The sequence below is a fragment of the Muscardinus avellanarius genome (genome assembly GCF_963383645.1).
Source record: "Muscardinus avellanarius genome assembly, chromosome: 15".
Lineage (NCBI taxonomy): Eukaryota > Metazoa > Chordata > Mammalia > Rodentia > Gliridae > Muscardinus > Muscardinus avellanarius.
Window position 1 is genome coordinate 7,238,986 of NC_137801.1, and position 26,412 is coordinate 7,265,397.

General features: G+C 46.4%; 1 protein-coding gene across 3 annotated transcripts in view; it reads right to left on the bottom strand.

The window, feature by feature from the left end:
- The window catches only part of NOL10 (nucleolar protein 10), a gene marked incomplete at both ends in the record, with an annotated part of 80,390 nt that overhangs the window by 1,732 nt on the left and 52,246 nt on the right, over window positions 1-26,412 (bottom strand). For all 3 annotated transcript variants that reach the window (XM_080711099.1, XM_080711100.1, XM_080711098.1), the window contains 7 exons: window positions 597-699; window positions 9,608-9,855; window positions 10,121-10,294; window positions 18,717-18,806; window positions 20,598-20,696; window positions 20,863-20,942; window positions 24,220-24,346. In XM_080711099.1, coding sequence (XP_080567225.1) covers window positions 597-699; window positions 9,608-9,855; window positions 10,121-10,294; window positions 18,717-18,806; window positions 20,598-20,696; window positions 20,863-20,942; window positions 24,220-24,346 — 921 coding nt within the window. The remainder of the gene's footprint in view (window positions 1-596; window positions 700-9,607; window positions 9,856-10,120; window positions 10,295-18,716; window positions 18,807-20,597; window positions 20,697-20,862; window positions 20,943-24,219; window positions 24,347-26,412) is intronic.

Here is a 26,412-nt window from a genome sequence, read left to right on the forward strand (position 1 = left end):
AGAAAAAAAAAGGAAAAGAAAAAGAAGTTAAAAAGAAGTTAAAAAGAGTGGTAAGTAAATTACATCATTTACAAAGGGAAAGAGAGGTGGGATCTTGGTCATCTTCACTCCCTGATGCCTGTATTGAGGACTGCCTGAACGAGAAACCAAGCCGTGCTGTTTCATCAGTTAACGATCAACGTTTAAGCGGTCTGTCCCTCCTCCAGCGTTATACAGCCCGTTAAAGAAATCAATCTAGAATCGACCTAGACCAGGATGACCACTGGCAGCGCACTGGCCCTGGGCCGCTGCAGCGCCTGAGCAACAGATGGACTGATGGAGCTGGAACTGGCCTCTTCCCAGTTATGTTCTTTCACACCCTTACACGGTTAAGATGCCCGCTCCACAAGGCCGCACCACAGGTGCAGTGCTAGAAGCCAGGGCGTGGTCGGCATCAACAGAGCTGCCCAGTCCCTCAGGCCCGGCTGCCTGCCGCGGCCTCCTCCTGGCCTCCTCTTGGAGGGAGCAGCCTGGGAGGCAGTCCAGGTCAGATGCACACAGACAACGGAGAGCCTCACTCCACGGGAATTAAAAAATGTCATTAAAACACAACTCACCCTCTTCAACGTGAATGTCAACTGTTTGCTGCCGACAGTGGTGTCTGATACATTCAATGTCCCATTTTTTGCTTCGAGTTTCAGACGGTCTTCAAGGGTTTTGCTGTAGGAAATTTTAAAAATGACACATTAATTTAGCATTATGTTCTGATTTGCCATTTGAAACAAATTTTAATCAGGATTGGTTGCACGGACCTGCTTTGTTTTGCAGTACTTGGGACTGAACCCAGTGCCTGGCAAATGCCAGGCAAGTGTCCTGCCACTGAGCTGCACCCCTGTCCCCACCACCATTTTTGTTTTGTTTTGTTTTATCTTGTCCAGGCTGGACTCAAACTTGTGATCCTCTCGGGTAGAAAGAATTACAGGTATGTGCTACCAGGCCGGGCAAAGTCTTTTATACCTGTGGTAAACAGAACTTATCACTCTCAACACAGGCTGTGGAAAGAATCAGCTACCCCCAAACTGTCATTTCTTACACTCAGTAGATACATGGTAAAACCACACATCCACTCAGTGAGTTTTTTAAATAGCAGTACCAAAAGACCTCAGTGATAACTACTTATCTTACGAACTCCTATTTGTGAAGCTAGATGCAAGGAGCAACCTCCTTTGGAAGCCTGTAATTTACTCAAGGCCAGGGGCATGTTTGACTCTAGGCTTAAGCTGTGCACAGTGACGCTGAGTCTTTGGGCAGCCTGCCCTCCTACAAAAGACGGCTGCAGGGTGAGGCCCCAGGAGCTCAGGGAAGAGCGACAGCAACTGATTCTTCCTTCACTTGGCTGTAACAGGCCATGACCTTACAACAGGAGCAAGTGGAACATGAGCACACCCTGAGTGCGCAGAGGAAGCAAAAGCAGTTTTGTTTTGGGTAAATGCTATGTGATTCAGCCTAATCACTGCTATCTCTCTGCAAGTCTTTTTTTTTTTTTTTTTTTTTACTTCAAATGTTCTTTCAGACATCTTTTATCTCAAAGTTAAATCTCTTTCCTTTTTGTGGGCCTTGTGCATGCTGGGCAAGCACTCTACTGCTGAGCTCCACCCAGCCCTCATTTCACTTCCTGATCGCGCTCTCCACACCCCTCTGGGTCTCTCTCCATGTGCCTGTGCTGTGGTTCACGGTCATCTGTGTAATGACATCCCTCCAGGGCTCCCCATGACCACGCTCAACTGGAACGCTGGACGGGTGACATAACACCCCGTGTGCTGCTGGAACGATGTCCTGCATGCACCAGAACGCAGGCCCTTCTGGTTAATGTACCTTAGTGGGAAAAGGCTGAATTAAGCCTAAAGACACGTAGGGGTTTTCCCCCTTTGAGGTAGCGGGGCTTGAGCCCAGAGGTATTCTATCTATCACTGAGCTATACCTGTGGCCTTCTTATTTTGAATCAGGATCTGGCTAAGTTGCTGAGGCTTCATCTTCCTATCTTAGCCTCCCAAGTACTGGGATTTCAGGTGTGTGCCACTGCGCCTGGTGAGACATCTTTTCAGTAAGTTCAGACAGTGAGCTTTGACCGAACCAACACATTCCCATCCTTATGCTGAGACGGGGAGAGGTTGGAGAGGGGAAAAAAGCTGAGAAGACAGTTTTCTATTCAGTTTTCTCCTCTTCCCCGAAAGCAGCACACTACAGTGCCCCTTCCCACCCAGCCTCCTCTCAACAACCACGGAGGCACCTCTAACGCTCAGACTAAAACCTTGATGGGCTAAGGCACTCGTGCGAGATGGCCTCCTTTCCCTCAAGTGTGCGCTTCATAACTAATCACCGAGCAGGACACATCCCGGGATCCAGAAGCCACGCTCCTTTGAATGCTGAAGCTCATGTCTGATGTTCACACCAGGAGAAGTTTATCTCTACTTTATAACCAAGAGTCATGTACTCAACACGCCTTCTTTATATAATTTGAGACATAAAGTGGTCAGCATAAAAGTGGCACTCTTTTCTAAGCAATAATGTTATTAAGAAGCACTTTTAAAGTACTTTTCATCTTCAAAGTTCTTTACAGACGAACTAATTAATCCTTTCAACATCCCTGAGACAGAAGTATTTATCCTTTATAGACGGCAAAAAGGGAGGTAAAATTTTAAATGACTGGCCCCAGGCCATGCAGGGATCCAAGTGGAAACCGTGGGCGCCAGCGGGGAGGGGGCAGCGCTGCGTTCCAGGCGTGTGCCGCCCAGGCTGGCTCTGCACCGCCCTGCTCAGGAAGCCTGGCCATCGGCATCCTCAGTGACAGGCTTCAACGACAGCAGGCTGGAGTGAGGATTCAGTTTGGCTTTTTTAACCAAGGACTGAAAGCGGAGTTTAAAGGGACGCCAGCCAGGATTGAATAGTGTCAGCCTCAGCGAATTCCTCAGCCTGTTCACGTCAGTTTTATTCTTTCCTTTCATAGCTATAAACTCTGAGCTTCAAAGTTAACAGAATTCTGAACAACGGAGACAAAGTGGGACACAGAGAACACTAATTTGGGAAGAAAAAGACTTTTCAAGTAAATTGTGGGAAATTACTACTCTTTTAAGCATGACCTTATTTCCTCCATGATAGGGTATATAAATTCTGGTTTTCTCTCAATGTACTTTCGAAGCGTGCCTGTAAAAACTTGTTGTGTCTTGGCTCCTTGGAGTTTTAGAATGAGCCGTGGCAGGAGATCAGACACGCAGGGGCTGGAGATTGCTACACTAAAACAGCCCGCTCCCTCCCTCTGAAAGCCGCTTGCTGAGCGCGGCGGCTGCCGGCCATCCAGCTGCCTGCTGTCTCGGTGTGACTGGCCAGAGATGACACCAGAGGAGACAAGACCCCCACCATACACATAGACAGCGTGTGGCAGAGGCGCCCAGCCAGCAGGCCCCGCCCACTGTCCTCCAGCACCCCTCCCTCCTCCTCCCCTGGTCGCACTGGGCGACTTCCTGATTGATGGTAAAGTTAAGAATTTTAAGGAAAAACTTAACTCGGACAAGGCGAACAACAATCAATAGCTCTCCCTACCTATGACTACTAAGAAAACAGACAGCCTTGAATGGGACCACTCAGTGCAGAACCTGAATTATTAATAAGACTATCTTAAAACAAAAAAGAAAAGCGGGCATAAACTACAAGGGAAAATTAAATTAAATATTTGTTGGATGCCCCAGGAAAGTTCAATGGCTTCTTTTAAAATACACACACTGAGCCAGGCGTGGTGGCGCACGCTTGTCATCCCCGCGCTTGGGAGGCGGAGACAGGAGGATCGTGCAGGTTCGAAGCTAGCCCCGCGCGCTGGTTTAGGAGACCCTGTTTCCAAATAAAAATGCAAAAATAGGTCTGGGAGTGTAGCCCGGAGGTAGAAGGGCTTCCAGGAACCCCAGTACCACCAAAAAATAAAATAAAATAAAATAAAATACACACACTCTACATTTTTTCCCCAGTACTGAGGATGGAACCCAGGGGCATTCTACCTCTGAACAAATGGTGGCAATGGTGGCCCAAATGAGTAGTTCTCTTCACTTGACCTAGTCATGGGGCTTCAGAAAGTACATGTGTCTGTCAACACCTGTTTTTATGCCTGTAGTTCTCCAACTTTATTGTGGATTATTCATTAACGTATCAGCTTCTCTGTTCATCAAACAGATAGAGGTACTTTACCTCTAGTCCTATTTTTTTTTTATTCTTAATTTGAAACAGGGTCTCACTGAGTAGCAAAGGGCCTCACTAGGTAGCTGAGGCTGTCCACGAACTGCGATCCTCCAGTCTCGGCCTTCCAAATGCTGGAATTATGAGCCACCACACCTGGCTTTATTCTTTATTTTGAAATAGGGTCTCACTAGGTTGCAGAGGCCTCACTAAGTAGCTGAGGCTGTGCTCCAACCTGCGATTCTCCCGTCTTAGCCCCTTAAGTACTGGGATTACAAGCCTGTGCCACCAGGCCCAGCTTCCAATTTCTTTATAATTATGAATACTTAATTGAAAGTAATGCTTCTCAACTAAGGAGAAGATAATATAAAGATATACCCGTTAGCACAGAGTTTAGAAGACTTCAGTGGAGAAGTAGAGTCTACAGGTGAATGATGTTTGAAGCATTCTGAAAACCTGGAAAACCTTTTCCTATACGTAAAGGTTATTAAAACTCTACTTCAAAAATTCCAGTTTGCACAGGTTGCTTGAAAGCCCCTGCTGAAGTCATGCAAACTATGTAAGCAGCTGTGGACTTCAGTGCCTCATCTAGCAGGGTAAGATCCAACAGGACCTCTGGTCCCCGCCGCTGCTGAGTGTAGGTTAACAGGCACTATGCTAAGCGCGCACAGCGCTCAAGCCTGTGGAGGGCAGCTTGGCCGTATCACGTCCCCTCCCCTTTGATCCAGCAGAGTTCATTACTCTGCTGGATCAAATAGGTGTTTCCTGAATAAATACTTAAGCTGAGCACAGTGGTGCATGCCTGTAAGCTCAGTGCTTGGGGGGCTGAGACAGGAGGATCACAGGTTCAAAGCCAGCCTTAGCAAGTTAGCAAGGCCTTCAGCAACTCAGCAAGACTCTATTTCAAAATAAAAAATAAAATAGGCCTGACATGTAGTTCAGAGGTAGAATGCCCCCGGGTTCAATCCCTAGTACCAGAAACAACAACAACTTTGTGCACATATTTGGAACTGTGAAGAGAAAAACAAGAAACAGCCTAAACGTTTACAATTAGGGAAACACATAAATTACGGCACATCCATCTTAGAAAATACTTATGTCGCCATAGGGAGACCTCTTATACTAAAAAAGCTCTCTAAATCATTTTAAATGAAAAGAGCACGCTAAGCACTGATTAGCACGTTCCACTCATGTTAGAGCAAAGCGACACCAACGCTGTGTGTGGGGCACGGCCCGGGCGGCTCTGCAGGTGAGGGCGTCCGCGCAGGCCCGGCGCGCTCATGTGTTGTTATATGTTATAAGTGCTGTTCCCTGAGCAATAGAAGGCTCTCCTTTTTAAAGTCTCTATTTGGAATTGAATTACTTTCGAAATTAGATTTTTAAAGTGCTTATACATGACTTCAGCTCTTATCCACCATGAGCACGGAACATCAACTGAGGAAGAGAACAGAGTCATGGTTAATCCCAGGTGGACCAGGCGTAGCCACGCCAAGATGCTCACCTAGCACTACACTCCCCCCCAGGGAAGATCAGCTCCTCCAGGACAGGACTGTCTTAAAAATCTTTGACTTTTCAGGGCCCACTAAAGGGCAGGCCCTTCAAAGAAGGGCTACCCAGCAGCTAGTACTTATTACCCTAGAAGAGATTTCCTCAGCAGCTGGAGTGCTGGGCTTCTCGTTCTGAGGACCTCCATCCTCGTCCACACTCAGACAGTAACCTCAGCAAGGCTGTGTCCTGCAGGCCATGGCTGCAGGGCACCAGAAGAGGCCCCTGCCCTGGGCCAGCAAGCACCAAGCCCCTGGCTCCCGTCAATGCAGCTACTTCCACACGTGCCGACCACTCTCCCCACACCTCTGGAGATGTCTGTCTGTCCTTGCCACAGCTGTCTCCTTCACTTGGGCTCCCAGGGCGATCTGCTAGGATGGGAGCACCTTGGCACGTGCCTTTCCTTCCCGCCCCAGGGTGCAGGATGGCGCTTGGCTCCTATCGGCCCTCAATGAATGTTTGATGAACAGAGAGACTGATACGTTAATGAATAATCCACAATAAAGTTGGAGAACTACAGGCATAAAAATAGGTGTTGACAGACACCTGTAGTGTCTGAAGCCCCACGGCTATGTCAAGCGAAGAGAGCCACTCACTTGGGCCACCATTTGCTATTTACTTTTCCCTTCCTAGAAAAAAAGTCTCTACGTGGGGCAAGTTCAAGGGAGCGTTTACGACGCACTCAATTCTGAGGCTATCTCGTGTCCGCCGCCCATGGCAGCTCGCAGAGTGAACAAGGAGTCACGCGAGTCCCTGAAGGACAATGGGTCACTGCTCCACTGAGAATATCAAGACACGGCAAGCTCAGGATCTGCCACAATCATCCAGCCAGGACCAGACTCAGTAAGGAGTCCGTGCCAAACGCTCGCAACCTGGCAGCTATTCATACACAGTGGTTATTTATTTTTTTTGGTGGTACCGGGGTTCCTGGAAGCCCTTCGACCTCCGGGCTACACTCCCACGGGCTACATACTCAGACCTATTTTTTAACTTTTTAATGTGGAAACAGGGTCTCTTAAGCCAGCGAGGCTGGCTCCGAACCAGCGCGATCCTCCTGTCTCCACCTCCCAAGCGCGGGGATTACGAGCGTGCGCCACCACGCCCGGCGACCCAGTGGTTATAACTAAACAACAGGACTTTTCTCTCTGAGTTCATGAAAGTATTGTTACTTATGCAGCACTTCTTCTCACAAAGAATGTTTAGCTTAGCAAGAAAGTTTAACTGCAGAGCATTCGCTCAGCTACTGTTTATTCTTTAATACAGAATTTCTGTTTGTTTTTTACATTAATTTCCTGCTCTAAGCCACAGGCAGAAGGAAGAGTATTAGTGAGATTGGTCACACTCTCACCCCATCTTGGTCTTCTCCTCCTGTAGTTTTGCTCAAAGCAACTGCTTCCCATTTCCTCGACACGACTGATTGCTGGGGAGATGAGTTACTTTTGAGCAGGTCCTACAGGGCTGACTTCCTGAGCCGCCTGTGTGACCAGGGCTCAGAGAGCTGCACTTCCAGTGAGCGTTTATCAAGTTTATTCCATTCTAAGCACTAATACAGGAGCTAAAGTAGTACAGGAAGCAAAACAAAACATCAAATAATCTGACAAATTCCCTCCACAGAACTAGAACACCAGAAACAAGGAGAACTCCCGTGCTTCTGAGTAGGGCTCCAAATAAAACATCTAAGAATAACAGCCCTGGAAGAATGAAGCTCTCCGCGCTTGGGTGCCAGCGGCAAAACCACTTGGCAGTGCGTGCCCCTCGGCTGAGCAGAGCTGCTGCAGACCTGCGCCTCCCTCCTAGGGGCCGCCGGGATGACCGGGAACACTGTCCGAGCGCTCTGTCGAGCGAGGCGCTGTTCATCACAGCCTCGGCGTGGGCTCAGCCCATGTGCCGCCAACTGACAACTGGACAGATAAAACGTGCTGTGTCCGTACACTGGGATACCATTTAGTAATAAAAATGAGGAGCTGATACATGCCCTGACATGGATGAACATTAAAAACACAGCAACACACACTTTAATTCTATTTATATGAGCTGGCGGAATAGATAAATCTATAAAAACAAAAAAGTAGAGAAGGGGGCTGGAGTAAATGAGGTGTGACTATTAATGGGATACAGGCTTTTCCTGGGGGGATAAAGTGGTCTAAAACTGTGGTAATGGTTGGACAACTTTGCATACTAAAAACCTAATGAACTGTGTGCTTTGAGTAGGCCAACTGTATATTACATACATTGTATATCAAGAAAGCCATTTCAAAAACAGGGAGACCCGGAGGCAAGGAAAACATCTTTGAAAGATATCAAGACTATTACCAGCTTCTTTATTCACCAACATATCTTGTGTTAATCAGGCCCAGAATTTTGGAATGCTTCTGCGTTCAGAACGGAAGGCTCCCAAATGTGTCCTAACTTTGTGCTTTGAAGCTGAAGATGAGAAAGACAGGTCTCAATTCTAGAAACAACTCGGCCTGTTACTAATGTCCTTCCCACCTCTTTCCTCCTCCCCTTCTGAAAGCAACCAACAACAACAACAACAACAACAACAACAACAACAACAACAACGCGCGTTCCTGGGAAAGCTGGGTGGTGGAGATGTACACGGGAAAGGCCCTGGCCCAGCCTGCTGCCGGCCCAGCGTAGCCCGCCTGGCCCGCTCCTCCTGCACCTCAGCTGCTCGCAATCACAACCAGCTCCTCCTTCCAGCCGGCTCCCAGGACCATCCTGCACTCCAAGCCTGGCCTATAAATATTCTGTCTGGAGATTCCACAAACAGAAACACAGCTCAGAGCGGGTGCACGTCTGGACCCGAAGACTCAGCATGTTCCTTGCTTAGAGACCCGATGACAGAAAACTGTTCAAACAACATCACCTCATTTCTGAAGGCTGATTTTTTCTGTTCTGGTAAATGTGCATGGCACAGCACTTCCTATTTTAACCACTTGCAGCCTGGCAGCTCTACGCCCTCACACACCCATCTCCAGAACGCCCGGCTTCCAGAGCGCAGCCCCGCAGCAGCCCGACGCTCATGCTCCTGCGCTCCCCCCTGCCCGGGCCACGCTGCGCTTCCTGCCCCATACGTCTCACTGTTCTAGAAGAGCATGCTTTTCTTATCTCAGTTTCCCTGCTGAGGGCTTCAGATTTCTGGCAAGCTTTCCAAATGGAATGACCTTCTCAGTAATCAAGTAAACAGAGTGGTAAACAAAACTGAGTTTCTCATTTTTAAGAGGAACGTTTTGTTAAGTGGCCAAGAGTCTGCTACCTCATTGGGGCCGTGCCAGAGGCTTCACTCTGGTCTACAGGGTGCGGAGTGAGACCAACAGCTGGAGAAGGACACGATGGGAAAGTAAGGACGGCCAGGGCACGGGCCTTCTGTGCTTGAAAGCCTTCTCACGAACCGGGCGTGGTGGCGCACGCGTGTAATCCCAGTAGCTGGGAGGCTGAGACCGGAGGATCGCAGGTTTGAGGACAGCCTCAGCAAGTAGTGAGACTCTCATCAACCTAGTGAGACACTGCTGTTTCAAAATAAAAATAAGAAATAGGACTGGGGGTGTAGCTCAGAGGCAGAATGCCTCTGGGTTCAATCCCCAGCATAGAAAAAAAAAAAAAAAAAAAAAAAAGAAAGAAAGAAAATTAAAAAAGCTTTCTAATGTGTATGTACACTACTTACAGGGCTATACCTTGTGTTTTAGTGCAAGTAAATATACTTCCCAAGACAAACTGGGGTCAGCTCCCCCAAGCCCTCGCATCGCCTCACAGGGCCATGCCCCTGGCCCTGCACGCCTTCACCCCTGCAATCCCGCCATCCAAAGCAGACAGGGACTGACAGGTGGTGTCTCGGCGTGTGGAGGGCCACACTCACTTCATCAGTTTCTGCTTTGTGGCAGAGTCTTTGAAGCTCCTGAACTCCTCCCCCGCTTTGATCTCGTAGAACTGGGGCTTCAGCACGGCCTGCCGGTCTTCCCGGAGCTGGGCCTGCCTCTGCGCCTGCTCCTCCTGCTGGAGAAGTCTGCGCTGCTTCCTGACCTCTTCCACCCAGTCCTTTTCATCATCGGAACTCTCCGAACTCTCCGCATCACTGGGCTTTCCTTCTGGCTCTTCCTCCGCTTCCTGAAATTAAAAATAGTACGAGGAGCTCCTTCCCTCCGACGAAACGCTGACCCACTGTTTCTTTTCAATAGCACGAGCCCGTTGAAGGGCGTGACACTGCTGGGTTGGAAGAAGCGCCTTGGTCGGCGAGCCGCGCTCCCCTGCAGGACGTCTTTCGGCCCGCACGGAATGAACCGCATCACGTGCATACACACACAGGCTAACGTACAGGGAGAACCAGACTGAAGAAAGAGGAGCGAACTCTAAGTGACAAGGAGTACAGTACCTGTTCACGAAGTTCTTGCTGCTCTAAAAGTCTTAACTTCTTCTTCCTTTTCTCACTGATTCTTGAGACAAGTGGATTCAAAAGCCTAAATTCTTCACTTTCTTCATCTACTTGGAAGTCAGGGTTCTCAAACATAACTTTAAATCGATCATCAGTGAGAATATTAGGAAGGTCCTACAAAAAAAGAGGAAAGGTATGTAAAAATTTAAGTTAACAAAGGAATAAAATCAGCCGGGCATGGTGGCGCATACTTGTAATCCCAGCATTCAGGAGGCGGAGCAGAGGATCATGGTTCGCAGCCAGCCTCAGCTACTTCGTGAGGCCCTCCACAACTTCATGAGACCCTGTTTCAAAATAAAGAATAAAAAATAGGGCAGTGGGTGTAGCTCGGAGGTCAAATGCCTCTGGGTTCCATCCCCAGACCCCCTCCCCCCCGCCACACACACAAGGAATAAAATCTAAACCAGAGAGATGGTTTAAAAACACTCACTCTTATAAAAAGCTGTTGGAGGCATAAATTATTAACTTAGGAAATTTCTTCAGAACTAGTTTCCAGAACTTTGCAACTGACCCCGAGTTTTAAGCACCTACCGACAAAACACATCCTATGGCAATGACCTGCACTTCTGGCCGTAACACATACTGGGCTAAGATCAAACCTTTTTGCTATCTTGGTGCTGCGTGTATTTATATATATGTGTCAGAAGGGATTTTCTTCAACTGATGTTTTTAGCGCAAAGCAACACTTTTCAGGTGGCACGGCACCCACACCCGTACCCCAGCAACCTGGGAGGCTGAGGCGGGAGGGTCACAGGCTTGAGACCAGACTGAGGAACACAGAGACCCTTTCTCAAAAGAAAAAGGGCTGCTGCCCTGGGCTCAGTCCCCAAACCAAGTGCTGGGAAAGAAAAACAAAATAAAACCCACACCTCTAGGAAATACATAATTGTTTGAAACATGGCTTTTAAAAGCACAGTCACTGCATTGAACAAGAGCAACTGAGTCTTTCAACTTCACACTCAAAACTACAAGAAGTGCGCGCCGGTAATAAGCTGTCAGCCAACACGGCGGGGAAGGAGGGACTCGCAGAAGTCCACTGGGCTCCACAGAGCCATCTGGAAGCACGGGGATGCGCCCATCCGTTGTCGGAGATAAAAGGATAGCTTCATCAGTTATCTTTCCTGGGCTCCTTAACTTTGTCGACTGAGACCCATTTGGATAACTCAGGTCTGACACTATAATCTTTTTTTTTCTTTTTTTTTTTTTTGTACTGACGATTGAACCCAGGGCTACTCTACCACTTACATCTCCAGCCCCCTTTTTATATATATCGATAGGATTTTGCTAAGTTGCAGAGGCTGGCCTTGAACTTGTGATCCTCCTGCCTCAATCTCTAGAGTAGCTGGAATTACAGGCATATGCCACCATGCCTGGCTTACATTCCTGGATGTGTGTGTGCTGCTGGGGATTGAACCCCGAAGCATTCTACCTCTGAGTTACACGCCCAGTCCTATTTTACTTTTACTTTGAAACAGGGTCCACTAGTTGATGAAGGTCTCATACTTGCTGAAGCTGGCCTTGAATCTGTGATCTTCCTGTCTCAGCCTCCCACATACTTGAACTGCAGGTAGGCGCCACCAAGTGTGGCTTAAATTCCTTTTATTTGTACTATATTTAGGCACTGCCCCTCTACTGGTGCGAGTAAGGAAGGGTGGAAGCAGCTGAGTGCTCAACACTGTATTTGTGTGACCGATTTACATAAAAATATGGTAAATCATAATGTACTAAGGAATGTGGCTTATTAGTTGTATGTTCCTAAAAACTGATAAGCCCTTCGCTTGAAGTCAGAGATACTCAATTGATGCGTCTCCCCTGATTAAAACATGCTTGGGCCCAAGAGAGAAACAATGGCAAGTCTAGTCCTGGCCGCCGCAGTGGAGCGGCCTTCATCCCGTACTGGGAGACTGACACGGGAGGATCACAGATCGAGGACAGCCTCAGCAATCGACAAGATTCTATTTCAAAACAAAAAATGAAAAGGGCCAGGGGTATAGCGCTAAGGTAGAGTGCTGCTGGGTTCAATCTCAGTGCCAACAAAACAAAGACAAAAACACACAAAAACACAGATCCAGCTCTCCACACCAATTCTGTGAGGAAGGAGACGACGTAATCAAGTTTGCTACAGGCATCGTAGGAAGGACGCGCATGGAGGTGAAGGCCCTCAAAGAGGTCAGTGAGTCCCAACAAGGGGACCCACAGGCGCTGCGGGGACAGGGACCTGGGAGGAAGGCAGAAACACAGGTGCTCTCAACAGGGAGAAACACGACCAAGGAATGGGAAAACTTGATGACATAAGGGGTCTGGAGTAACTTGAAAAGACATTTTTTTTATTAGGCCAGACTGTAAAGGATTTTTAAAATTAAAAAAAATTTTTTTTGGTACTGGGGGTTGAACCCACAAGTATTCTACTTCTGAGCTATGTCCTTAGCACTTTATATTTTGAGAAAGGGTCTTGCTAAAATTACTGCACGCTGGCCTCAAACCTGGGATCTTACTGTCTCAACCTCACAAGTACTGGAGTTATGTCATGGTGTACCATGTCTGGTTTCTATAAAGGATTTCTTCCTTCCTTTTCCTTTTTGTGATCCTGAGGTTGAACTCAGGGGCATTCTACCTCTGAGCTATCCCCCAACTCTATTTTATTTTTTATTTTGAAACAGGTTGTGAAGTTGCTGAGGCTGGCCTTGAACCTGTGATCCTCCAGTCTTAGCCATGGCAGAGGAGGTGGAGGAGGCAGCAGCGGCGCAGGGCAGCGGCGCAGTGCTGTACACAGAGGGTGCTTCGGGACTCTCAGCAGAATTGAGTGGAGGTGTGGAGCGTGTGGCGGATGAGTGAGGGGAAGCTGGGCCCCTGAGGAGGCTGAGCGGCCACCCTGGAGTGGGGGAAGAAGCAGGGCTGGGGGGGGGGCACCAAGAGGACGGGACACACCTGCCAGGGAGCACCAGGGAGGAGCTGCTGCGTGGAAGGTCTCTGAGCCGCGAGCGCCGAGAGGCAAGGCAGGTGAGATGGGGACCACGAGGAAGGCAGCTGAGGGGCTCCCCTCAAGTGCTAGAAGGAGGGCGAGGGCTGATGAAGAGCAAGGGGTGAGGTCCACATGAGACTGGCTGAGGGCGGTGCGAGGGCCAGTCCCAGGGTCTTCAAGTCAAGGCTGTGTGCTGACTTTTAGGTGGAGAGTGGGTCTTATCGTCCTACTGTATAAACTAAGGTACTAATCACACTTGTATACATAACAGAGAAGAAATATCAAATACATTGCTGGTATTCTTGAGATTTTTCCCCTTAATTTACTAAACAAACAGATTGCACTGCCTAAAGACAAGTGTGTTTTAGATGAACAATTACAAAGTAAAACTCTTCTGACCCAGCTGTAAAAGTAGTTCCTCCAGGGACTTCTCCTAGTCTGTTTGTTTTCATAGCTGTCTTAGTAGGACAAGGACAGTTATGATCTGCAGCACTTTACAAGTGTCTGGCTCGGGGTCTGCCCTGGAAACACATCCGCACGCTCAACACTTACCCTTAAAAACTGGAAGTAGTGCTCCTACCAGAGCCCTGAGAATTGTATTTGTAGGTCTGGGTAGGATGGTTATTATTAATATTCTGTCCCGATAATGCCTGTTAGAAAACATTAACTCTCTAGCACTGTCCCTTTCCAGGGGAGAAGGAGGAAGTGCGCTGGTCACAGGAGAGGACGTGAAGTGGGTCCGGGGGCCCGGCGCTCCCCAGGCCTGCAGCCCCCAGGCCTCCGCGCTCAGGTAGGAGGGCCTGACCACCAAGAGAGACCTCAGGCATGACCTCGGAGCTTGCCTTGGGCAGTATGGCCTGCGCCCACATCCCCGTTTTCTAACTCCTTTATTTTTCACAATGAACCAATAATCAAGGATCACAAGCAAAAAATTAAATAAAAGTTTTTTGAGAAAATTCCCTAGGACTGAAGACCAAGCTTCTAGGATGAAGGTTTGCGGAGCAGCAAGCCGGGCCACTCTCTCCCTGTAAGTGGCACACAACACAGCAGTCAGTTATCGCTCCCGAGACTCCCCGGGACGGGAAGCATCTGCCTCGCAGTGTGGAGCACTGAGCACCTGCTGCTGCTCTGAGAACCTTTGCCACACCACCCCACACTCACTGGCCACTGTCTGAGGTATGAAACAGGGTTGGACACTATTCCTTCACAAGACGGAAGTGTCTTTTAATCTTCGTCCTACATGCGGGTGAGGTGGCATGGATCCCCAGAGAAATGATAAAGGAGATCCCAGATCAGAAGGTGATCAGGCCGGAAAGACAGGGCAGCAACTTCTCTAGGAAGGTAAAATGAACACAACATCTGACCTCCTGACTCTCCCCAGATAAGCCACTGGTCAGGAACTAGTGGTTGATTAGTGATGACCACACAGAACACAAAAGAAGCAACTTGAGCCTCCAGGGGAAGCTTAAGGCTGTGTGAAAGAGTCACCGAGTAGCACTGGCTCCCGTGGCTGTCGGCCGCACGCAGGCAGCTGCAGCAACATAAGTGCCCAATACAGAAGCGGCCAGCGCCACAACATGGCTTCACTGCGAGGGAAGGTTTGTAATTTAAAACAGTGCCTAACACTAAAATGTCAAGAAGCAGTACTACAGAGAATATGGAGAGAGTTTTATGTCAAAATAATCAACTGAAAGCAAAAGTGGTTGTCTCAGAAGAGGTGGAAATGGGAGGAGAGAAGAGGAAGAGAATAGTGGGCAGGTCATGTTCCCCACAGAGCCTTGAGAGATGTTTCAGAACTACGTATGGGTAGCCATTAACAATAATAATATTAACCACAAAAATTTTAGTTGGTACTAAAAGACCCTTAAAAATAATACTATGAGCTGGGCGTGGTGGTGCGTGTTTGTAATCCCAGTATTTGGGAGCCTGAGATAGGAGGATTGCAGGTTTGAGGACAGCTTCAGCAAGTAATGAGACTCTTATCAACCTAGAGTCCTTGTTTCAAAATAAAAATCAGAATCAGGCTGAGGGTGTAGCTCAGAGGAAGACTGCCCCGGGTTCAGTCACCAGTCCCCCCACCCCCCAAAAAATACTGTGAGCCGGGCCTGGTGGCACACACCCGAAATCACAGTACTTGGGAGGCTGAAACAGGAGAATTTTAGGTCCAATGCCATCCTCAATGACTGAGGGAAACCCTGTTTAAAAGTAAATATAAAAGGGCTATATAAAAGGGGTATAGCTCAGAGGTAGAGTGCCTCTGGGTTCATCCCCAGTACCAAAATAAATAAAAGTAATAATTCTGTGGGTGTTGAAACTGGGTGACCCAACTCAGAACAGAATCTATATAACCATACCTTTTCCCTACAGAGAGGGGCTCTCTACATAAGCTCCTACTGACTTTGTACTTCCTAAGGCCAAGACACCTCTTCCAGTGTCCTCTAGGCTGTGAACACACACAGCCTAGAAGTCTCAAACAGGACCCCCCGGCTGGGCTACTGCAGAGCCAAGGAAAGTGCAGCCACACGAGACCTCACACACAGCCACAGACGGCTGAAAGGCTACATGCAGAAAGGGCTCCACGGAGGGCCAACCCAAACTCAAACCCCACACACCAAGTAGACGGCAGACATCCACCTGCTCAAACTGCTCGCGTACACCTGGAGCTCAGTATGTATTACTGAAAACGAGTAAATGAATTCGGAAGTAGAACAACTACCACGTCCGTAAGTCCGGATAACGTCCGGGTAATGCTACCGACACCATGTGGTGGGTCACCTCCCCTGGAGGTTCAACATCAATGGGACGGTAACCATTCTTAGACGTTTATTATGTTATCACAGTTAGCAATATCTGGAAACATTTCACTGTCTGCCGCCATTAAATTTCAGCTGGAGCCGAAGCAGAACATCCCTACAAGATACTGACTTTCAAATCAGGAGCTATCAGAGCTAGTAAAGCTCCTGAGGTTTTAAAGAGCTCAGTTCAAAGGCAAGGCTAATGATCTGCTGGTAGAATTAACAATTCTTTCAAGTATTCTTTCCAATTATAACGAAGGATGTGTGTGTGTGTGTGTGTGTGTGTGTGTGTGTGTGTGTGTGTGTGTTACTGGGAATAGAAGCAAGGGGCATTCCACCTCTGAGCTACAACTACACCTCCAGCCCTCTTTTACTTTTTTCCTTTAAAACAGGGTCCAAATTGCTGAGGGTGGCCTGGAACCTGCACTCTTCCTGTTTCAGCCTCCAAGTACTAGGATTATAGGCATGTGCCACCATGCCTGGCTAAGAGTGATTCTTCTTCTTTTTTTTGTGGTACTGGAGATGGAACCCAGGGGCACTGTACCTCCAAACTACACCCCCCAGCCCTATTTTTTAGCCTTTTTAATTTTTCAAACAGGGTCTCACGGAGTTGCCAAGGGCCTCGCTAAGTAGCTGAGACCATCTGTGAACCGCGATCTTCCAGCCTCCACTTTCGGAATGTTGGGATGCCCAGCCTAAGAGTGATTCTTAAGGTAATTTCCCCACTAACTATCATAATCACTTTGCGTGTTTCCAGTTTGAAGGTCATTTCTACCATCCTGTGCTACAGTGCATTCTGAATCTTCTCCAGCTGCTCCAACCTCTGTGAAAGGATCTCAGAGGAAAGAGGGGCACGAGAAGGCGATTTCCCCTGCATCTTTATAGTTACAGGGCCTTGTGAAGAGGTTCCAGCTTACAGTGCTCCAGGAGTAGCACAGTTAAATTTTAACCTGAGCGCCCCAGCCTCTCCATCATTAAATCATGGCGAGGACTTGCAAGCACAAAACACACACGGATCCACGTACTACAGCCCAAAGCAGCCCCGCTCTCTTCCTGCGGAGGCTTCGGGACACGTAGATACAAGGATCACTTCCTTTAACTTGTCAGATGACATTCTGAAGCCGCGGGCACCACCTGATCATCCTCAGGCTTTGCGAACCAGGAAATCAGGGTGAATGGTGAAGGAGAAAGTGCACGCAGCAGGAGGCGCTCACATGAAACACGCCCAGGTACACAGACACTCAGGTATCTTGGTGCCAATTAGGACGGTGCAGAGCCACGGTATAAAGACACACTGAAATATTAATGAGCTTAAGTTACCGTCTCAACACTGGTGAATTATTTAGGTAATGAAAAAGAAAACATAAACGCCATCTACCTATTTATTTAAGAAAGGCTTCCAAAAGTTAAGATTTAAATAATATGTTAGAATATAACAGACCAGGGTTGAAGGGACACTAGGAGACTAAGGACGAGAGGATGGCAAGAGGGAGGAGTGAGCCTGCATTCGTGCAGAAGCCCCGGCACTCGAGGCCCACGTGTACCCCGGCAGGTCACAGATGTAAAGTGGTGACCCAGAGGAGCTGAGGGCGTCACCCAGTGCCACCCCCGGTGAGCAAGCCCGCAGCAGCAAGGCCTGCGGCTGAAATCCCTGGCTTCTGAGAAAGAAGGGGTGAAGCTAAAATGTGCGCATTAAAGGCTCGCTACCTCGCGAATACATGCTAGTTTAAAACCAGAAGTGGGTGGTGGTGCACACCTGTAATCCCCGTACCTGGGAGGCTGAGACAGGAGGATCGAAGGTTCAGGAGCAGCCTCGGCTATTTAATGAGACCCTCCGCAACTTAGTGAGACCATGTTTCAAAATAAATAATAAAAAATAGGGCTGGGGGTATAGCTCAGCGGTAGAATGCCCCTGGTTTCAATTGCTAGCACCACAAAAAAGCAAAAAACAAATGAACAAACAAACAAGAAACAGAAAAGAGAGAAAGAAGGAACAAAGCAAAACCTTCCCACAGGACCTCGCAGGTGCCAACACACCGAGGACTCGGGGCTCCAGGCTCTGGCAACTGGGGCCAGTCCAGGCCACGCTTGGCCTCTGCCCACTCTGAGGACTCGTGAAGCCTGCCTGTTTCTGGGAAAACTTTGGACAAGAGCAGCAGCGTAAAGCATTAACCTCTGCTCATTTTATGACTGATGTGTGTCTGCTTTCACACCAGGAAGAGGATGGCAGGTAGAAGTCAGAGGCCAGCCTGCCCACTTCCAATAATGCCAAGTCTAATGAAAAGCTGGCTACCACAAAGATTATATACAGACCAAGCTCGTACAAAAAGGATAAGCAATCTGTACATTTACGAAGAATTAAGTAAATTATAATACATTCATAATACAGGATAGGCAGCTATTAAAAATATTTACAAAGGATTTTTAACAAAATGGGAAATCGCCCATGTTATTTTACAAAGCTAAGATAAATACGTTTTCATACACAAGATTATCTTGCTATTATAGTTCATAAATCTAAGAGAAGAAAGACAGGAAGGAAATGACTAAAATATTAATTAATGATGCCTTTCTCTGGCTAGAAGAATACGGGTGACTTTCTTCTTGATTCTTTTTTCCTATTTTTCAAATTTCCCATATTGAGCACATACCATGTTGTGGGCAGAAAAAAAGAAACCACCACAGGTCTTTTTAAAGTAAAATAAGACAAAAAAACAAATTACTTCCAGAAAACGCGGAGAGGTTTTATCAATATTTGCTCTGCCTTACAAAACCTTACCTTCGCTTTCTTTTTCCATGTTGATTTTTGCTTCTCTTCTTCTTCCTCAATTAATTTAAGGGCCAGCTCTTTGTTAACTTTTGGCAATTTCTAGTACAGAGAGAAAAAAAAACTACTAAGACATCTACATTTTAGCTTTAAAGGTTAACAGTTCTATAAGGAGTATAATTTCATGAACGGAAGACAGCTAATTCTTCTTTATAAAACTGATTACCCCAGAGTGGGAAATAACACAGACTCCTGTTCTCAGGTGGGCCGCTTGACGCAGAAATGGCCACCGTCCACCCGCCGCTGGGAGCCTGCTCTCCCCAGCCTCTTCCCAGCACACTGAAAACAAGATGGTGCCTGTGCGTGCCCCATCAGCCACAGGGCCTGGGACGCTACCACAGAGGCCAGCTGGCCTAGCACTGTAGCCTCCGCTAGGGCTGCTAACGTGCTAATATGCTTTCAATTAACATACTAATAACGCTCACTGCACTGCTTCCTCATCCAAAATGGCAGTGTTCTAAAGGGAATTCTAAGGTTACCCTCTTCTACTTGGTGCATGGTATCCCGTGGTATTAGGAAGTAAAATACAGCTCTGACAGTAATGAGCAGGGGCAGACGAACTCTGCAACCCAGCCTCTCCTGCGCGTGCACGTGCATGTGCGCGCACACACATACACACACACATGCACGCTTAAGATTTTTGAGGACAGGGGTGCAGCTGATGGTAGAGTGCTTGCCTACTATGTGTAAGGCCCTGGGTTGGATCTCCAGCTTCAAACACACACATACACAAATTTTTTAATGAAGTCTAGAAAAAGAAAAAAGTCCTCAGGTGATTTTAGAAAACAGTCTGCTTTTTGTCTTGAAAATATATGCATATATATTACTCATATATAATATAGACACACACACTTTTTCTTTTACCAATGTTTGGTTATAAATATTTGGATCACTGGTGATTCCATTTATCCAACGGGGAGGCCTGAGAGAGACTGGAAGGCAGGAGCAGCAAACAGAAGCTCCTCCCTGTCTGCTTGCTGTCTGCCGGCCACACACGGCAAGGGTGCTTCGTCACGGAAGCAACAGGTGGCTCAGCGGCAGCGGGGACGCCGGCGTGCAGCTCCCAACACGCCCAGGCCCAGCCTTGCTGACGGGAAGCACACAGCCTCCAGCCTCTCAGACGTCTGGGCCCTGCTTCCAGGAGCTCTGCCCTGCCTGCTGCCCAGCCTGCAAGTGGCTTCTGCTCCCTATCCACACCTGTTTCTGCCCTTCAGGTCTCTGCCACTGGTTTTTTATGGAAACTTCTGTCCTTTTTTGTGGAACTGGAGATTGAAACCAGGGGCATTCTACCTCGAGCTAAACCCCTAGCCCTTTCTATTTTTTCTTCTTAAACAGGGTCTCACTAGGTTGCTGAGGCTGGCCTTGAACCTGCAATTCTCGTCTCAGCCTCCCAAGTACTGGGATTACAGGTGTGTGCCACTAAGCCCGGCCATGTTAAATCCTCTTTACCAACATAATTGGTGCAGCTGGCTTCCTGACAGTCTAGTGACCATTCCCGTGACCCAAACAGCGAGCCCGCGAGCCTGAGCATGTCAGCAGAGCTCCATGTTCCCGGCTGGGAAGCCCTCCGAGAACACTATGGGATTCTTCTCAGTCAGGCGACCATATCAGTCATTCTAGATGATTTCCAGCAACACCATTACCATATAGTTACTAATGATAAAACTAGATATTTTGTTTGCCTCGTGACAAACAAAATATACCAAAGTATAAGTAAAAGAAGTAAATCAAAATCAAAACCATGAAAAGGAGGGCATATTTCCTTGGAATAATATGCCAAATGTAAATTAACTATTTTTCTCTAGTAAATTCAGTGGTGAGTCTAATATGTACCTTTAATTGAACTCTCTGTGCACGTGTTTCTTCTATCTTCTGTCGAATTTTATCTTTCCGATATTCTTCATAAGCAAATGGATTTACCATCAATTTCACCTTTGTGACATGGGGAAAGATTAATAAGTAAAGCAATGGTGTTTAGTGACGTTTCCCATCTACCACGACTATTATGTCAAGGAGCCGAGTGCTCCCTCGCAGACACGCGAGCGCCTCAGACACTGTAGGCAGAAGCTCCCCGGAAGCAGCTGTAGTTTTGCTTTACCTTGTGATAGAGTCTTATATCCATGAAAAATCCATGCATGTATGCCCGGAGAAAAGGTGATCCAATGAGATGCGTAAGCCCTGGGGAAGTTAATAACAAGGCAGGGCCTCATGAGATCTTGGTTAAAACGGAATGGTTTTCTTGGACAACAATTTGATTATGATCTGATTTCACTTCAAAACAAAAATTTAGAGATTAGAATCACTAATTCTAATCGGTTCCTTATAGCAGTGGTTCTTGGATTCTGGAATTCTGCCATGGCGTTTATTTAAAAAAATATTGGGGATCAGCAGTAAGTTGTCAACTTTATACTGAAAAGCGGTAATGGGGGAGGAGAAAGGGAGGCGGGAAGAGAATCAGGATCTCCCTTCATTTCCCAAAACTAAGGGCACATTTACACCAAATACATAAACACATATTGAGACCTGATTATTTACACACTCACTTTATCGTGGAGTAATGAGAGGCTTGCTGCCAATCAACGTTTGAAACCGTGCCTTAAACAACACCTTTCATGGGTTTCCTAATAGACTATACTTAGAACTAGCGCTGCTGTTGGTCACTAATACTATATTAAAAATAACTTAGGAAATAAGGAACACTAGCTCTATAGCCTTATTTCCATGGCAAGAGATCTTATCATGATCTCTTAAGGAGGTTTTATAGATGATGCAGGAATCTGTTAAAAAATGATAACCAATGGGTCATTGAGTATTAAAAGAAGGCCGGGTGTAGTGGCGCACGCTTTTAATCCCAGCGCTTGGGAGGCTGAGACAGGAGGATCATGCAGGTTCAAAGCCAGCCTCAGCTACTTAGTGAGGCTCTCAGCAACTTAGTGAGACCCTGTTTCCAAATAAAGTATAAAACAGGTCTGGGAGTATAGCCCCAATGTAGAAAAGACTCTGGGTTCCACCGCCAGTACCACCCCCCCCCAAAAAAAAAGATGAGCAATACACATAAAGATTTATAAAGATGCCTTCACCTATCACTGCTACTTGCTGACTATTATATGTATTTCTCTCTAGCTTTAAAATCAGCAGTATGATTACAGATTACTTTTTTTTTTTTTTTTTTTTGGTGGTACTGGGGTTCCTGGAAGCCCTTCTACCTCCGGGCTACACTCCCAGACCTATTTTCACATTTTTATTTGGAAACAGGGTCTCCTAAGCCAGCGTGCGTGGCTGGCTTCGAACCTGCGCGATCCTCCTGTCTCTACCTCCCAAGTGCAGGGATTACAAGCGTGCGCCACCACGCCCGGCTTCAGTATGATTACATTTTAACAAAATATCTGAACTTATAAAGACAGTTTTCCTCACTCAAAAACAGTAGAGACTGAAAGGTACCCAACAATATACTACAGGTGCAGTTTAAAAGAGACCACAGAACAGCAACGACTTTTCTGCTTCCATTGAAGGAGGCGGCCGAGTGCGGCCCAGGAAGCTACCGCACTCGCTGGAGACAAGAAGCGCTTCCCGGAAGATGCCGGGCCTCCTGCATTCGCCCGCCACTCAGGAAGCGCTCCTCTCCTTTTAAACTCGTTGAAGGTTAAGTGACTATTTTTGTGGTAACTGGTAGAAAATAATTCTGTCTGGATTAACTGTACTGTGACATACAGGTTTAAGTAACATTAAAGAACTGCTTGATTAATCTAACTATCACATGGCTCTCTTAATATCCATCTGCAGTTCCCATCCACTTGTTCCACAGGCAGCCGAGTTGTCTGACTTGTGGAGAGCGGGTCCTTGCTGCGTTGCTCTTTGTCAACGACAGGACGAGACTGGCACGGTCTACTCTTTCTGCCATCCATGACGGCCGGAGAGCAGGATAAAAAGGCTCTTCCAGGGCATGGTGTGGTGAGGTAAAGAACATGGCTGCCAGCTTATCTCTCAGGGTCAAGTGTACTTTGCTAAATAACTTTTACCCTCCAGTGCCTGTTTCCTTCTGTATAAAATGTTTCTAATTGTGATTGTATGCATCCTCCGGGTTGTGAGGATTAAATGGGTGACAGCTTTGTAAAATGCTTAGAATGGCAAATGGCACAAAGCAAACCCTTTACATGTGTTTGTTCTTTTTGGAAGATATTTCTGGGTTTGTGAGCGGCCCTGATCTGAAATGCTTGGCACCAGCACCAGAAGTGTTTCAGATTTGAGAAGTTACTGGATTTGGGTTTGCACAGACTTCACCTGCTCAACTAGCCTGAATCTTAAGTGTTCCCTCGATACGCAGTAAGGCCTGGTCTTCAGAGTGGTGCTGCTGGAGGTGGCAGAAACTTGATGAGGCGGGGCCTAGTGCGAGGCCTTAGATCGCAGAGCCTGTGCCCTTGCCACACACTTCTACCATCATGTGCTGCCTTCTCATGGGTCTAAAAGCCATCATGGGCAGAAACCTGGAAACTGTGAGCCAAAACAGTCCTTTTCTCTTTATAAATTGATTATCTTAAGTACTTATTATTGGGACAGAAAACTGATCAACATTTCCCCTGAGCTGGGCACGGTATCGCACGATTATAATCCCAGCAATTGAGAGGCTGAAACAGGAGGATCGCGGTTCATGAACAGCCTCAACTACTACTTAGTGAGGCCCTTTGCAACTCAATGAGATCCTGTTTCAAAATAAAAAATAAAATAGTGCTAGGGGTATAGCTCGGAGGTAGAATGCCCCTGGGTTCCATCCCCAGTACTGGGGGGAAAAAATTCCCCTAAGCATTCCTAACCCCAAAACCCAATGCTCCAAAATCTGAAAATGTCTTGGGTATCAGATCAGTGCTTAAAAAGCTCTAGATTTGAAGCATTTTATCTTTTTGGACTGGGCATTGAACCCAGGGCGGTGCACTTGCCAGGCAAGCGCTTTGCCACTGAGCTACATCCCAGCCCTAGATTTGAAGCATTTTAGATCTTGGATTTTCAGATGAGAATGCTTAATCTATATCAAGGGTCTTCTATATTTGAAGATTCAACCTACAGACTTCAAATTTTGAATTAGGTCTTTTAGAAACAAATCTAAAAGAAAACCAAAAACTATTTACTTGTGGTTTCTGAAATATTTTCAAAATCTTATTATACTCAAATAGTACTAGAAATAATCACTGCTTTCTTGACAGATATTTTTCCTGTATTAGCTAATTTGCTAAAAGAAACTGCTTTTCCTCTAAGGTACAATAAAGCTTTTGGAAGCTGAAATTTGCCTAAAACTTTAAGCAGAAATCTCAAATTTGATAATTTATAGTATTTTTAATATCAGATTTTGGCAGATAAAGGAAGATTTACAAAACTAGGTAAACATAGCTCCGCAAATTTTAATGTTCTAAACTGGAAACTGTGGGAAAAATTATACAGATAGTATCGTAATTTTTTTTACCTAAATTTTCAAGGTCTTTCTTGGTGACAAATTTGTAATCATCATAAACGGTGCTTTCTGGATTCTCTTCTAATTCTTCTGTCAGGTTGTCTAGGAAGGAACACCACCGAGGAGCAGGACCCAAAACCTGTTGGTGTTTGTTAAAAGTTAACACATGAATATCCTTAGTATGAAACTAAGTCTTAGCTATTGTACAACCATATTTAAAAAAATATATATATATTTTTTGTGGTACCACAGGGACATTCTACCTCCATGCCTCACTCCCAGTCCTATTTTTTTTTAAGTCTTTTGATTTTCTGACACAGGGTCTCACTGAGTTGCGAAGGGCCTCTCTAAGTAGCTGAGGCTGGTCACCGTGATCCTTGTCAGGCTCCCGAATGCTGGAATTACAAGCGTGCGCCACCACACCCAGCTACAACCAGATTTTCTTAACTAAAGCTTATAAGTGATTATTCAAACACAAGTATTAAAAATAGCTGCAATATGTATAGTGAACAAGTAGAGAATGAAAAAGAATAAACAACAGAATTTAGGCTTCTAAGGGAAAAACCTCACCTGAGTTTGGGATACATGAGTATTGATGAAGGTTCTTACATTACAGCTATCACAATGCAGATACTCAAGTACCTACAATGACCTCCGTCCACTCACCCATCAGCCCCCTCTCTCAAAACAGTACCAGAATCTACAAAAACAGATTTTAAGATGTTTGTCAACCGTAACAAACAAAAGTCTGTGAGGAATACTGTCTTTCAAGATTGTTCAGCTAATTACTTAAAAATTCTAATTCTAGAGCCAAGCGTGGTGGTCAGCCTCAGCAACTTAGCAAGACTCTGTGTCAAAATAAAAAGGGCTGGGTTTGTAGCTCAGTGGTAGAGTGCTTGCTTAGCGTGTCTGAGAACCTGGGTTCAATCCCCAGTGACAGGAGAAAAAAGTTAATTTTAGGCTACTGCTAATAACCATGCATTATACTCTTAAAAACTTACTCTTAAAGATTTTAGGTGTTTGCATCACAAAAATAAGTATATGAAGAATTGCAAATGTTAATTAGCTCAATCTAACCATTTCACATTTACAGTATATGTATTTCAAAACATGTTGTACACAATACAGCATACACTATTTTCCTTGTTAATTTAAAAATCAATGAATTAAAAGGTTTTCCATACATGGAATTCTTCAGACCTCACCTTAAGTAGGTGGACAGAAAGGCTGAGGAACAGAAGACTTAACAAAACTCACGACTAAGAACCCGCGAGCAGCTAAGCCAGTCCTTCCCTGTTTCCATAGCGACTGGCTGCTGGGCCCTGTTTCACAGGCTATGGATACGGAGCCTTTCCACGGCCAGGCCGCACCCACAGAGGTCGGTGCTTAGTTCAGGGAAATCTGTTCAGTCCATGGAGAAGATAATGCTTCTGAGAGCGAACACTGGGTTCCGTGTGGAACTTCCAGTGACGGTGTGCCTATATGTTTCAAAAGTAATTAATTGTACAAGGGAAAAACCCAAATCATAATGGAAATCATTAAATCTAGCTTAACCTTTTCGGAGAAGAGAAGGTAGGAGGAGGAGCATTTTATAACAACAACAACAAAAAAAACGAGTTGCAATTAATACCCTCTTCAATTAAAAAAGGTAGATGTTAGATATGAGTATACTAATATTTAATTAAATTATTTTGCCTGATTAGAAAGGGTGGTTCCCTGACTCCCACCACAAAGGACACGAGGCTCAGGAACACAAAAAACAAGTTTTGTGGGTTTTTTTGGTACTAGAGATTGAACCCAGGGGTACTCTACCTCTGAGCTACACCCCCAGTCTGATTTTATTTTGAAACAGGGTCTTGATAAGCTACCACGCGCTGACCTAGACCTGCGATCCTTCTGTCTCAGCCTCCCATATACTAGGATTACAGGAGTGTACCACCATGCCCAGCTGAAAAGCAAGATTTTTTTTTTTTTTGGTGGTTCTGGGGGGTGGAACCCAGGGGCTTTCTACCTCTAGGCTACACCCCCAGTCCTGTTTTAGAATTTATTTGGAAACAGGGTCTCACTAAGTTACTGAGAGCCTCACTAAGTAGCTGAGGCTGGCTTCAAACCTGTGCGATCCTCCTGTCTCAGCCTCCCAAGCGCGGGGATTATTATAAGCATGCGCCACCACGCCCGGTGAAAACGAAGTTGTAATGAGCATTA